The sequence below is a fragment of the Emys orbicularis genome, chromosome 3, assembly GCF_028017835.1.
Source record: "Emys orbicularis isolate rEmyOrb1 chromosome 3, rEmyOrb1.hap1, whole genome shotgun sequence".
NCBI lineage: Eukaryota > Metazoa > Chordata > Testudines > Emydidae > Emys > Emys orbicularis.
The window spans coordinates 211,424,031-211,438,367 of record NC_088685.1 but is presented as its reverse complement, the minus strand read 5'-3'; the positions used below and the strand labels follow the sequence as shown (position 1 = coordinate 211,438,367).

The following is a 14,337-nucleotide window of genomic DNA, read 5'->3' as shown; positions in this document are numbered from 1 at the left end:
CTGCACAGGTGAGTATGAATGCTCTTAAAGTACTGCAAAAGAGTTGGAAATAGAGGGACCCTAATAGTCTGACATCTTCAAAATTACAGGAGTAATTTTGTAAAAGAACAGACAAGCAGATTTATAGTTAAGTACTTACCCAACTCCAGTGAATCTTGCTAGATACTTTCTCTGGCTACATCTATACTACACACCACTGGAGGCAGCGGATAGTGTACATATGGCTAACATGGCACAGTGAAAAGCAGGCTGTGTCCACACTGCGGCATGTAGCTATATGTGTCAGTGAAAGGCTCTGGCAGAGGGGAGGCAGTGGAAAAAGGCTTAAATAGCTCCCCACTGCTGGAGTCTTTCACTGCAGCGAGGAAAGACTCTGGCAGTGGGGAAGCGTTCCCTCCACCAGAGCCTTTCCCCATTCCTGGAATCTTTCCCTGCTGCAGGGAAGGGATCCAGCAGCAGAGAGCTGGCAGAGTCTTTCCCAGTTGCCAGACCCCTTCCCCACTGCCAGAGTCTTTTCCTGCAGGGAGGCAGTGGGACACTACACTGCTAAAAAGAGCAGTGTAAACAGGGAGGCATGACTTGGGTGAATAAAGAGCCACATAGTGAGACTAAGTGTAGTCTGGACTCCTCTTTTGCATGTATTTTTTAAACAAGCAACAACAAATCTCAATTTTTATCCTTCTGAATTTATGACTATGTTTCTAGTGTTTTATTTAAAAGGCATCCTGTATTTGATAGTTATGGCATTTGTTTAAATGTCTAATGAATTAGGTTTAGTAATATTACCTGAATATCCATATCATGGGCACTAATACATTCAGAGTTTTGAGATGAAACAGATTCGGCTTCTTGACTTGTTTGGCTGCTTTTTTCTTCATCTGAATAATGAAAAGGAATAAATGCTTCAAACAAGCTTACAAAATGGAGCCATAAGCATCAGAATCACAGCAGTACACAAAGTATAACTCTCAGCAGAACACCACCATTAAGATGTTTCTTATGATCATGGTTAAGTTTGAGCCATTACATTCACTTTACTAAGACTTCAGCATATCTGATTATTTACTCTGAAGACAAAACTGTAGAGGTCATTTTAAAACAGAGGATTTGAACAAAAGATAACCCGGAAGACATTCCTGACTAATACTGTGTTTAGATGTAAAATTATATTTGGACTCTAACTGAAGGGGGACAATGTGGATCAACGGTTGAACTGCTCATTGGATAGTCTGTCTCCTAGCATTCAGGACCCATCTCTGATGCAAATCACTTAACCTGTCTCCATCAGTCTCTCTATCTGTAAAATGGAGATAATATTTCTCTACTTCACAGAGATGCTGTGAGGCTTAATTCATTAGTGTTTGTGAAGAAGTGACACATCCTCAGATGGCAGGTGCCAGAGCAATCTGAAGTATTATGATTATCATCTATAAAATTAAAATAGTTAATTCCCTACCTTAAAGGGACTATAGTTACATTTTATGGAAGTCTGCCCTGTGTATTTTAGTGGGAAATTATCACACAGTGCTTGAAAAATTGTCGGACAAATTTGACATCTCAAAAGGCATAAATGAAGGTACTAGTCTACTAATAGTCTCATTCTTTTTTAAAATCCAAGGGTCACTAGTTTTCAGTATAAACTACTTACTCCACCTGCTATATACACCCTTTACTTAAAAAGAAAACCCAGGAGATAAAAGAAAATTTCCCTTCTCTCCTCTCCCTCCCAGTCTACCTGAGGAACTCTCGCCCCCTACTACTTTTATTCCAGTTGTTTTTTTTTTTTAATGGATTCTTAACCTTTTGGAAACTAAAGACTATATTTTATGGTAGTGATGCCGAGCAATTTTTAAACTCTGACCCTAGGCAATACTTTGGCTGGCAGTCTAAAAGGGTTAATGGTGCCTCTCCTATCTTGTTACTTACCTGTCTCCTCCATTGCAGCTGGTGCTTGCCTTTGGGGGCTCAGATCAGACATATTCCAGGATCCTTTTACACAACTGCTGCAGCTCCTTTGAAGCACTGCAGCATCTGCATATGGATCTGGGAGCACATTTGAGCCCCAGAGGAGCTACTAGACTGGCAATGGGTTTCACCTTCTTAGTATGAACCAGGGTTTTGGTTACCTATGATTTTCAGTAGCAGCCAGGAGTCTGGATGCTGAAGTAACTGCTTTAAAGCACTGTGTCAACTAGTTAGAAAGGATCTTTGTTACATTTTTCAGTCCCAAAAGACGAACACTGGCTAATCTGCTTAATGAACACCCATTTTAGCAGAGGAGGCAGATAAATACAAAGAAACCAGTTTTTAAACTATGGTAAGTGAAGCAGGGATGAAAGGGCTCTATAAACAAGAAAGGAAAGGACAACACACATTCAAATTCACGGAGACCAGATTTTAAAGTCTACACAGCGTTGAGCACACTGACTGAGCTCAATGCTTAGTAATAAAAGCGATGATGATAGGATTCTGTTTTAGTCAATTGCTAACAGGTTAATGGTATTTTTGGTGTCAAAAGTGATGACTAAAGCAATAGGATTCAATTAATTTTAGTGACTTGCCCTATCAACTTATACTTAGCCATGGAAAGACATGATATTTTTTATTATTTATACAGAGAAAGAGAATATTGTGTAAATAGAGTTTCTAGTTTTACAGTTTAAACCAGTAAAATCCAATTAAAGCAGAAATTTGAACAATAGAGTTAATTTTGTTAATATTGATAAACACCAGATTTCACAATTTTCACCATGTTCAACTTTTTATTCACATGGACCAAATCCACAGCTGGTGTAAATTGGCATAACTTCACTGAAATCAATGCTATGCCAATTTACATCAGATGATGATCTGGCCCAAGGTTGTTTCCTCACGTTTAAAATGCTAAATGGCAGGAAAATCCAGATAAAAATGTCCAAAATCAATTTCAGAATGTTTATGATGCATTATTGCATTTGATTTGTAATGGCTTAACTACTGTGTACATATGACTTACCTATTTTACACTCATGTACCATTTGTGCAATAGGACCCTACTGAAATCTGACATCAATGCAGCAGAAGTTGACTGCTGTGTTACTTTCATTCCATCTATGTGTTTGGCAGCCTTTGGGTAGCTGCTTGACAGCATTTACGCAATTTTGGGAAAACACAGTCTCTAACACTGCCCTGCCAGGTAAGGAACACTATATTCCCTTTGAAGTCAATGAGAGGTGAGATTACTCAACATCTTGCAGGAACGGTCCCTTAGTTTACGTATAATATCAAGATGAGTTACTTTAAATAATTTGAAATCCTGCTGCAATTGTCAAATTTATATTCAATATGTGGAACCAAATATTAACTGATTATAGTTCATTTAAGTGAGAAACAGTTAAAAACATTGATGGCATCAATAAATTAAACCACCACCAAAAACCCACAAAAACCCAATAAATTAAATAACCACCAAAAACCCACAACAATAAAATCTGAGATCCCTATATGTAAGCCATTTCATATATGTTAATTACCGGTAGTTATCAAAATTCCTTAAAAGTCACTTTCCAAATCCTAAAGACATATTCCTAGTTCATCTTTTTATATACTTAAAATGAAGTCTCTGAAGAGAAGCTTTAATTAACAAAAACTCTTTGAGATTTTAAGATAAAGCATGGCAAAACAGTAACCTATGAATCTGAAGACTTCTGAGCCCTCAGAGGGGGCTTCAAAAAACTCTATGCATGCTTTGTGTTGAGAAACCTAACTAACTTACAGTTAGATTCCCTGAGGTAAGTAGTTATTGGGACAATCTCAGGCAATTTAATTTTTTAAATAATGAGTTCAAAGGCCTAAAATAATTCAGCATGATATATTTTAAAAAAGCTATAATCACCGTCAGAAGAAAAAAATGTTGATGCAAAATGTGCAGGCAAACAAAAGTGCACATACTATATATAATATGTGGTTTCTCTAGGGGTATCACAGATGGGCATCTTCATAGAAATGATCAAATGTCATCCTGATTAATCCAACAGTATTTCTCATTAATATATGCCTCCAGTTTACATATAAATATTGATATGTTGTTTCTGATGTTATACTAAAATGCAACCCTCTAATGGCTCCTCCATCCAACACAGTCAAATATAGTTGCATCACTGTTATTTGTATATGTACCATACATGTGTGATCTGGAAGAACATTATCTATTGTAACTGTAACTGAAGTAAGAAGACTTCAACCAAAAGAAAATTAAAAGGATTCTGTTTGCTAGGTTGATGGTAGACGTAAAAGTCAGCAGGATCAAAAAGCCAGTTCAATAAGAAGCCTGATGAAAACCTCTTGAATCATTCCCACTGTATCATAGTGTTTTCTAGCTACCAATTCCTGACTCCATATAGAGTAACAGCCAAATTACTATAATTATCATGAAATGTAAGTGGCATATCAACATTACGTTAAACATAGATTTTGTATACTCTTTCATTTTTATTGCCCAGTATTAGATTTTGAAAGGAAAAACAACAACAACCTGTGGTCTCCATGTACAAGGGCTAGAGCAAGTTAAACAGCTTGGAAATCTTTATTACAGCTATTTATACATGAACATAGCATTTCTTGTACAATAGCTTACATTTTAAGTATTCAGACTTTGAATTCATTAAAGATATAATGGCCCATATTTTCTGGTGGTATAAATTAACACAGCTTCATTCTCTTTACACCAGCAGACAATTTGGTTCCATATTTTCAAAGCAGTGCACAAATGGTGTACCCACAAAAATAAAGGTACTGATCCTGCAAGATATACCTATGCACTTAACTTTAGCCACATGAGTAATTCTATTGATTTCAAGCTTGTAGGTAAACCCTGATTTTGCAAAGACTCATCCAGGGAATAGCAAGATGCAATTGTTATAAATTGACTCTTTTTCTACCATAATCAAGCTATAACATATAACATTACTTTTTAAAAAATATACTTTTAAAGATGACAGAAAGGAGGGGTGAATTAGATTTATGCCTTTTTTTCCTGAATACTTCTTTAAAAAAAAAAAAAAGCTTGAAAGGTTTTTTTTTGTTTTTTGTTTTTTTTAATGTGTTGTTTTTTACATTAAAAATTTTGGGTCACCTGTTTTTCCTGACATTCTTTATGAATGACTGGAGAGCCACAAGATTTATGACATCACATATGCCACATAAGTGAAACCTGATTAACTGAGAGCAGAAGTCTTTTTTATACAGACTGTTTACAACACTAGCTTTCTGTTAACAGACATTAAACTCTAATAGCTAACAAACAATAGGAAGAAATGCTCTTATTAAATAATCAACTGAGGTGCAGATTTTGGAAAATTTACCAAATAAAGTGCAAATTTTCAATAAAGAAGCCATGCAAAATGACAACAAATATAGGCATACACATTTTTGTAACCTCCAAGCAGCTAGTATATCAACTAATTTGGTAATAGATGATATATTAACTTTTTTACTTTGATTTTAAAAACAACAAGAACCATTTTCTCTTGGCCACTTTGGCCAGCTACAGTAGACTAACTCTTTAAAGCATACATGCAATACCTACTAAGAATTTATTGGTGCAGCTTAGTGTTTTAAAGGTATTTCTTAAAGTTTTGAAGATTAAGTTATTTAGTGTCTTTTGGTAAATATTCAGCTGGCCTTTTAAAGACCCAATCCTGACCCTAATTTACATGGCTTTAGAAGATCCATTCAGCTGACTGTGTACCTGGCCAACTGATCCTGAAGAAGGCTGACCCAGCATGCAAGGTTAGGAAAGAGGGGACCCACACACACTACAGTTAAGAGGTTGGAGCTTCTCAACAAACAGTGGACTTGTACTAATGATTTTTCCTCCTCCCACAGCCCTATTTGTATTCCAAGCACTGTCCTTCACCTAGGTCTGCAGTAACACTCCAGCAGCTCCAGGGGCAAGGAGGTGAGATAGAATAAAATGACTGAGTTCCTTTATTAACATGGTGGTTCTTTGCATGGGAGGTAAAGGAAAGTTGATAGGATAGCTAGGAGTGGGTTCTTTCCTCCATCCTCTTCCCTGAGGCTGACAGTTCTAGGATATCAGTGGGTGACTGGTTTTAGGCTGCTCAGTGGCCCTCTTTTCTGTCTGAGACAAGTAGGGTGACCAGACATCCCGATAAAATCGGGACTGTCCCGATATTTGGGTGTTTGTCCCGATATTTGGCTCCGCCGGCAGCACTCAGCTTTTTTTTTTTTCCCCTCCACCGGCGGAATCCCCCCACCCCCTATGTGTCACGATATTTTCTTCCTCTCATCTGGTCACCCTAGAGATAAGGCATTAGAAGCATTCATTGAAACAGATAATTGTGGTAACTTCTTATTAGTGCTCATTCTTATTCTATTATTGATTATTAACAAATAGCAAAATGTAGTTGTCTATGCAAAAAAACAAACACACACAAAAAACTCTTCAGGGCTTCTTAAGAGCCAAGAGGATGACAGTGCATCATTGAGAGAACTTTTCCGCAATTCATGCACCAACTTTATTATTATCATTATTATTTATTTGTATTATGGTAGCCCTTAAAGGACAGGGCCCCATTGTGCTAGACACTATACAAACATATAACAAAGAGATTGATTATAAACTCTTCAGGTCAGGGACTAGGTACAAGACTATAGACAGAACAGGCAGACAGGACAGACAGACAGAAGGAGCACAAAGAAACAATGAGATGATACTAGTCAGCTGCCTAACTATTCTCAGACATTAGAATCAGCTTCAAAATGAGACCTTCAATTAACAGCCCAGTTGCAGATGACATCTGGGGGACCTAGCTAGTGCTTTAACTTTCCAAAATGTGAACTGTGTTTATATAATGCTACTGATCCTGAAAGATCCTCCAATCTCCTCAACAGTGACAAGCATATAATAACCAGAGACAACAGCTGTCAAACCTTCTCAACCCCTCCCGCCCCCCCGCAAGTAATGTGCATCGTGCAACATCGTGCAACTATCCATGCCAGACAGTCATTTTGTGTTTTCTGCTTGATGTAGAAAGTGTTGACATAGACCATTCCAAAAGGTTCCCTTCCAACCCCATGAAATAATAATGTATTTGGAAGTTAAAACTAAATGTAGCCTAACTGATTTTGAATCCATATATTTTACCCTGTTTTTACCTGTTTCAATACTTGGCTCCTGTGGTAGTTTGAGAATATCATCAGGATGTGGTTTGCAGAGACCATGGAAAGGCCCCAGGTCAAAACAGTCATGAAGCAATTGTATATTCACTTCAGAGCACACACTCATGAAACCTACTGCAGTGCCATCATCCTGAAATATCAAAACAACATGATCACACTCTTAAAAGCTGCAAGTCTATATAAAGACATGAATTTGGGGCACAAGAAAAGGCCAGACAGTCCAATATACTGCATACTTTTTATCTTAAATCCCACCTTAACAAAGCTACTTTGTACCAGGGTTTGAAAGATTTAAATAGGAATAGCCAGACTGGATCAGCCCGAAGGTCCGACTTGCTCAGTATCCAGTCTCTGACAGTGGCTAATACCAGATACTTCAGAGGAAGGTACAAGAAAATGTAATAAGCTTGACTTAAATATGCACAGGGGAAGAATAAAAAAAATATTGTTAGTTATGGTCTGTAAGGGTTGATGTGTTTTTCCATGTACCATTTATAAATAAATATTGAGATACAAAACATAACTAAAGATGGCGCTTTGTAATTATAAATTTCAGAAAAGATTCTTGCTTAATCTAAAACCGTTTTTAAGTAAAAACTGGATCTAGCTAAATACAATGGTTGCCTAATTACTAAACACTAGTGTACAAATTTCTTTGTGCTCTTAAATGGAAGAAAATATTTTATTTCCCTGTGACATGGTTTAATTCAGGGACAGGAAGCATAGTAATTATAAGCACTAGATAATTTAAAGGACATATCAAGCAACAAATGCCTTAATAGATGCACAGGCAGATATGACAGCGATAAGGACCTTTTTTGCACTGATGAAATAGCAGGTGACATTGGTTTAATGCATGGAATTGGAACTTTCCTGCAAGTTACAATATTAAGCAAGAAACAGACACTGACAATAAGAATCATCATTGATTTTTCACTAAAACAAGGCAGGCAGAAGATAGCAACTTAATTTTTAGTATTATATGCAACCTATTGATAAAACAAATAACCACTATATGTATTTTTCCTCCTATACTTAATAAAATCTTGCGATGAAATGCTGGATTTGTCCAGCTGTCTTATCAAGCCACCAACACTTCAATAAAAATAAAAAAAAAAAGTTTATTTTTTCCCCAAACAACAAGTGATTGTTTGTTTGTCTTGTTTGCGTAACTGAACAAAAGATGGGTCTCTGCAGTTGTCTGGCTGCTATGTAATTTTAGGCCCAAGGCTCAGCAGAGGCTGATTAACCAATCCATCTACCATATGTGCAAAAAGAGGTTGCCAGCTTCATTCTCTGCAGGGAAAATTGGCATCTATCTTGGTTCACATGGAGGTGTCTTTCCAATCTGCAGCAGCATTGGTGAATCTATACTATGAAGGCCTGAAGCACCTTTTGCAGGTTTCATATTGAGCCATAAATGTATGATAGAAATACATTATTTATAAGATAGCTGTTTGTAATGTGTTATTACACTAATGGCTTATTGTTTACCGCTTGGTTTCAAACTGCAGTGATTACATTTTAAGGATTTTTCTTTTCTTTCTTTCTTTCTTTCTTTTTTTTTTTTTTTTTACTGTTTTGCTAAAGGAAGCAGATTTCTGGAGTTAAAGTAGGTTATAGCTCCTATCTGCCTACAATACTTCCCAGAATTACAAAGTATGGCAATTACATATTGTAAAACAGAATGCTCTTTTAGAAATGCATGCCCCTGAGACAATGTAAAATATCAATATTTTAAAAATCTGTTTCATGCTGGCCACTCTCATTTCTCTTTTAATTAAGAAACTAATTCCTGATTTTTGGAGCTAGCATACATTTTCCTGCATGGATCAGGAGATGGAAACAAACTACAATATTCACTCATCTTGCCCATCTCTAGCAGCTATGATTCTACCTTTTGGAGATATTTTTGACTATGTATCCTTGGTTACCAGTCATCACATGCAGTATTAATGTTGCTAGTGGATGTAATTTGGTTATTTATAATGCAAAGTGCCTAAAATAACAATAACTGATTTAAAATCACCTCTTCCAATTATCTCAAAAATCTACCGAATTGTCTAAATTGTAGCTTCATTTATATCACGATGAGAAACAAAATATACAAACTAATCACGCTGGGTTAGACGGTGGCATTTAGCCACAGTCCTCCATTGGAGGCACAGCTTCAGGAGCATACAGGCTGCCCCAGGGGGAGCATCGAAAGGCAGTGCCTGCCTGCACATTCCAGTTGTGCTAGGGTGAATACAAACTGCTGCAGCCCTTTAAAGGGTGTAACATACTGCTCACGGTATGTCCAGCCACCTCTGCTCGCCTCTGCATGGGAGGAGCAGAACCATGACTCCCTGCCCCTTTTCAATTAGTTGTTCCCGATGGAAACATCTCAGCAGTAATCTCAATGCTTCCTTGACCAGAGGGGCTGATCTTCTGGATAGCGCTTTTACTAGCTACACAAGGGCAGGGAAGCTCCTGACTGCCTCCCACAGAAGAGCTGGCCAAGGTCGAGCTCTCAGTCAAGAGTAAATTAATACATTTCCATTCCATTATGATTCTGTTGTCACTTAAGGCCCAAGTCTGCAAAGGGGGGAGCACTTGCTGTGAAGTACTGAGCAGCCTCAAAGTGTAATGAGGTCAACATGAGTTAAAGAACATGGGGGAGGGATAGCTCAGTGGTTTGAGCATTGGCCTGCTAAACCCAGGGTTGAGAGTTCAATCCTTGAGGGGGCCACTTAGGGATCCCGGGCAAAATCAGTACTTGGTCACTGCTAGTGAAGGCAGGGGGCTGGACTCGATGACCTTTCAAGGTCCCTTCCAGTTCTAGGAGATGGGGTATCTCCATTAATTATTATTATTATTAAAGTCATATGGATCCTCACAGACCATCAGAATCCCACAGAAATGGGCCCTTAATTTGCTTGTCCGCAATTTCCTCATCTGTAGAATGGGTGACCCTGCCGTCCTCTTAAGAATATTGTGAGGTACAAATGAGATTTGTAAAGTAACTGGGGATCTTCTGATGGAAAGGCATTTTAGAAATGCCAAGTATTGTTACTATTTATTACTGATTCACTTGTCATGTTCCATCCTTAAAGGAGATACCCACTGTAAAAGGGCAATCATTTTCCTGAAAGAACTGAAAGCTTACTAGGAAAATGGCTGATTTTCTCAAGTGTCAAATGGCAATCAAAATTACGATTTTTGCTTTCTAAGGCATAGTTAGTCCTACTTAGTTCTTTTTTTATACAAGAAGCCAGTGCAACAGCTGTTACCAAATACAGCATAATGAATGTTAGGGATACCCATGCCTAGTGCATGTCAAGGACCTACCTCACAAACAACAGCATGGTTTTTTTCATCTTGAGCGTCTATGAGTTCTGCAAGGAAGTATTCTCCATAGGTTTCTCTCAGAATTTCATTCTGGTGCATGAAGATAGGCATGAGATCATCATGGTCTTCCACCCTGTAAAACAGATGTTCTCTTTTAGAGTCAGTTATGTCTTAAAACTTCTAATACTAGAATACTGATCCTTCACTCCCTAATTTGTTTTTCAGAGTGCAGGCAAATGATAACTTCTACACAAAGTCAACCATTTATTTGATTTCAATTACACTGTCATTTTTAGAATGTTGTAAAACAAAAAACAACGGATATTTTCAGTGTTATATTGTTAAATATTTTTAAAAACTCTTTATGAATTTATTCTGATGCACTACAGAGAAGGACAGAGAATGAAAGAACTGATGTCTTGCTGGGCACACCAGAGGTAACTGAAAAGGGAAATTTGGGGAGCTGTTATTTCTTACAGCACAGACACTCTTTACAACACTTTAAACAAGAGATCTTACGAATGTAGCTGAAGCCATGACTGTAAACATCGACCACCTCTTTCCTTACTGGAGGTGTGGCCCCTGCTGAAGCAGAAACCAAGGATCCATAAGGAAACCCAACCCCAGGCATCTTCAAACAGCCAGGCCTAGATACTACACCTCTGTGAACTTCCCAGCCCCACTATTCCAGTATTGGCAATATAGCGGACTCTTTGCTGTGATGCTTCCATTGGCAGATGCAAATGACTCCTCTGATAACAGGATAAGTTACTGCTGCTCAGGCCAGAAATAACGTATACTACTATTTTGAGCGCCATTTACACTATATAGTGTGACTCCGATTCTACCCACCCACATCCTTGAATGCCATGAAACAGAAATTCCACACTGCTGTTATAAAGGGGCTGCCATTGACTCTGAGATGGGGAATGAACATATTGAATAACCTTCTTCCCTGCAGTGCATCCAATGGCATTTACCAAAAAACGCTTTGTGATTTTGCTATGCAACAGAGGGGAGTATACTGGCCCATGACAGTAACATAGGAATGAAACAAATACCATTAACAAACCAATAGTCTTGTCATGTTCATCATCATGTATTTGTCAGTGGTCTATAACTACTACCATGACAAAATAAATAAAAAATGGGATAATGATTGAGGTAGGAGGATGCTTTTGCTTAGGCTCTTACCTGAAGATGAGAAATAAAAACTTGTCCTTTTAATGTACTGCTGAATTGCTGGCAGTGATTGCTAATTTACAAAGCAAGCCTACACACTCAAATGGCTCATCTAAAACCCTCAGCTGCAAAAAAACAACACACGGCTGTCAAAAATCTACATTCAATTGGCCAGATCCTCAGCTGGTGGAAATCTCTTAAAGGAGCCATACCAAAGATGGGGCAAAGATGGGCAGGGAGGAGCTCCCTGTGCCTTTACTATTCCCCCAGCACACCTGTGCAGAATCTGCCGCAACGGTGTGCTTTTGTGTGAAAGAGACCATTAAATTATCTAATTTCATTCAAAAGAATTAAATGTGCTTACTTGCTAGTTGGTGTTCTGTGACTTGGGGAGCTAGTGTGAGCAACAGGTGCATTCCCTCACCTCTGGTGTCAGTCAGCAAACGACCAATCAAAAGGAAGAGTTAGCATCAAGTGGTTCCCATTCCAGACATTGCCTCTAAAACGCCCAGTCAGTTACTTCTGAAGGTTAGCCTATGCTACACTCCCTAAAGGGAATCCCCTACCTTCTTTTTCATTGTGCTCAGGTAGGGGAGCTCTGAAATGAGGTCACCTTGCTCAGATCTGCACCCACTGGCAGCCATCTGGGCAGGGGAACCACTTCATGGCTGGATGTTTCAGCACGTCAGCCCTGCAGCGAAGAACTGGAAGGAGCTCCTGGGTGGTTCTCCTTCTGCGTGGAGAGCCTGTGCTGTCTTCCGTGGCTCTTGTGGCTGATGCCTGAAGATGGCACCACAGTGTGAAGCACTTGCTGCCTTCTTCATGAAGGCTGGGGAGCCTGGAGGCATAGCCCAATAGGATGGTCAAAATCTCCTCATCTTCTCTGCCTGACACCTGCCAATCAACTTTTCAAAATAAATCATTAAACTGAAGGGAGCAGTAAAGACTTCGGCCCCAATCCTGCAACTTACTACAAAGACAGACCCCTGAGTCCACATGGATTCCCACTGAAGTCAAAATGAGGCTCCAGCACAGGTGTAATGTTGCAATTTGCAGGATCCAGATCTTAACTACTTCTACTGTTCCTTCTACATTCAACTTGCTGTCAGTGTGAAAGCTACCTCAACCTGTCTCCACTTGGCCTGACGTACACTGTTGGCAGAGATGGTCCCTAAAGGGCCAAGAAGCAAACTCAGGCAAGCTTTAGACATTTGAGCCAACATGATGAATTGCCCCGAGAGAAGATGGGCATCCAGGGCAGTTCACTGAGCATATGGGTGATATGTTCCCCCCACCCCCTGCACTAAAACAAGTGGGCCAGCACATTCTTCACTTGTTAAAACTTATAGGCCATCTTTAAAGGTCCCTTGGAAGTATAGCGCACTGCAGATAACTAGAGCATGACGACTAGCAATATCTAACAACCTCTTCGCTAACCACAGATTTTAAAAAGTAGAATGAACCACTATTGCTACCTTGAAATCTAAAAGGAGCTGGAGATCCCAAAGTACCCCAAGACTGTTAACATTTTTGGCAAAGAGTGGGCACACTACACCCACAGGCGGTGCAGTCATAATCTTTATCACACTATCATCATGTCGACCTATCGAGTATTATACAGATATGAAGTAATAAAGGGCTGGGGTGGCTACAATTAGGCCCGTCTGTTGGCTCAATTCAGATAATAAAACCAAAACTGGGACATGTATTGCCACCCAGAAGCAATGTAAGTGGTTATTTTGTTGCAAGGTCTCTAGTGACCTCTAGTGGTCAACTAACAAACACATTTCTTATAAATTATTCATCCAAGCACTCACACGGTGCTGCAGCACATTTGAAAATGTTCTGTAACATAGTCAATTAATTACTCAGGAAACTTTTTATAAGGCTAGGGCCATGTAACTTCCAAATCCCTCAGAAGATTAATGGTCTTAAATCTCTTAGTTGTTAGTTCAGCAATTTCCTTCATTAATTGGGGGCAATCCTTTTATTAAACAGCCTTTGAAAACCACTAGAAAATGTCATTACATGCTGTACTCCTAGAAATCTATAGGTCAGAGATTACAAGGTTGCCTGATATACTATAGTAGCTTCCCTTTTCTTCAAGTTTTTGTTTCCTTTATAAACAGAGGTCACAAAACAACAGGATCAGTGTTCAAAATTGGCACCTTCCTGCCATTAAAAAAATAACTCGTTTTTTCAAAATGATTTACAAAACAAAAATAAAAATAAGACATTCTTACAGTATTCCTACAATACATGAATCAATATAATATTTTCCATTATAGAGGGTTGTAAAGTTAAGCCTTAGTTAATTTACACTTCTTTCTTGTTTATTACGTAGTGTTTTGTTTTTAATCCATTAATTATGATTACATAACATTTATACTGTGGTAGCTCCCAGAAGTCAGCTATGTCAAGGCCCTAATTTGCTAGGTGCTGCACTAATTTATAATAAAACCAGTCTTAAGTCTATTTTCTTTCTTCTTTTCCCCAGGAAGGGCAGTTGCACATGTCTGTATTTCTTGCTATTGTTGAGGGCCCTCTCCACTGGAGATTTTCACAATCAACCTCTCATTTAAAACCCAGAGATTTTAAGTGTGTCAGTTTTACAGTGAGTGGTTGTTTCTGATATGAAAATCC

The 14,337-nt window shown here is 38.6% G+C and overlaps 1 protein-coding gene across 1 annotated transcript in view; it reads right to left on the bottom strand.

The window, feature by feature from the left end:
• The window catches only part of CFAP61 (cilia and flagella associated protein 61), a 180,899-nt gene that overhangs the window by 155,555 nt on the left and 11,007 nt on the right, over window positions 1–14,337 (bottom strand). The window contains exons 6-9 of the mRNA XM_065401500.1: window positions 10,513–10,645; window positions 7,159–7,312; window positions 1,927–2,043; window positions 787–878 (exon numbers count right to left, since the gene is read on the bottom strand). Coding sequence (XP_065257572.1) covers window positions 787–878; window positions 1,927–2,043; window positions 7,159–7,312; window positions 10,513–10,645 — 496 coding nt within the window. The remainder of the gene's footprint in view (window positions 1–786; window positions 879–1,926; window positions 2,044–7,158; window positions 7,313–10,512; window positions 10,646–14,337) is intronic.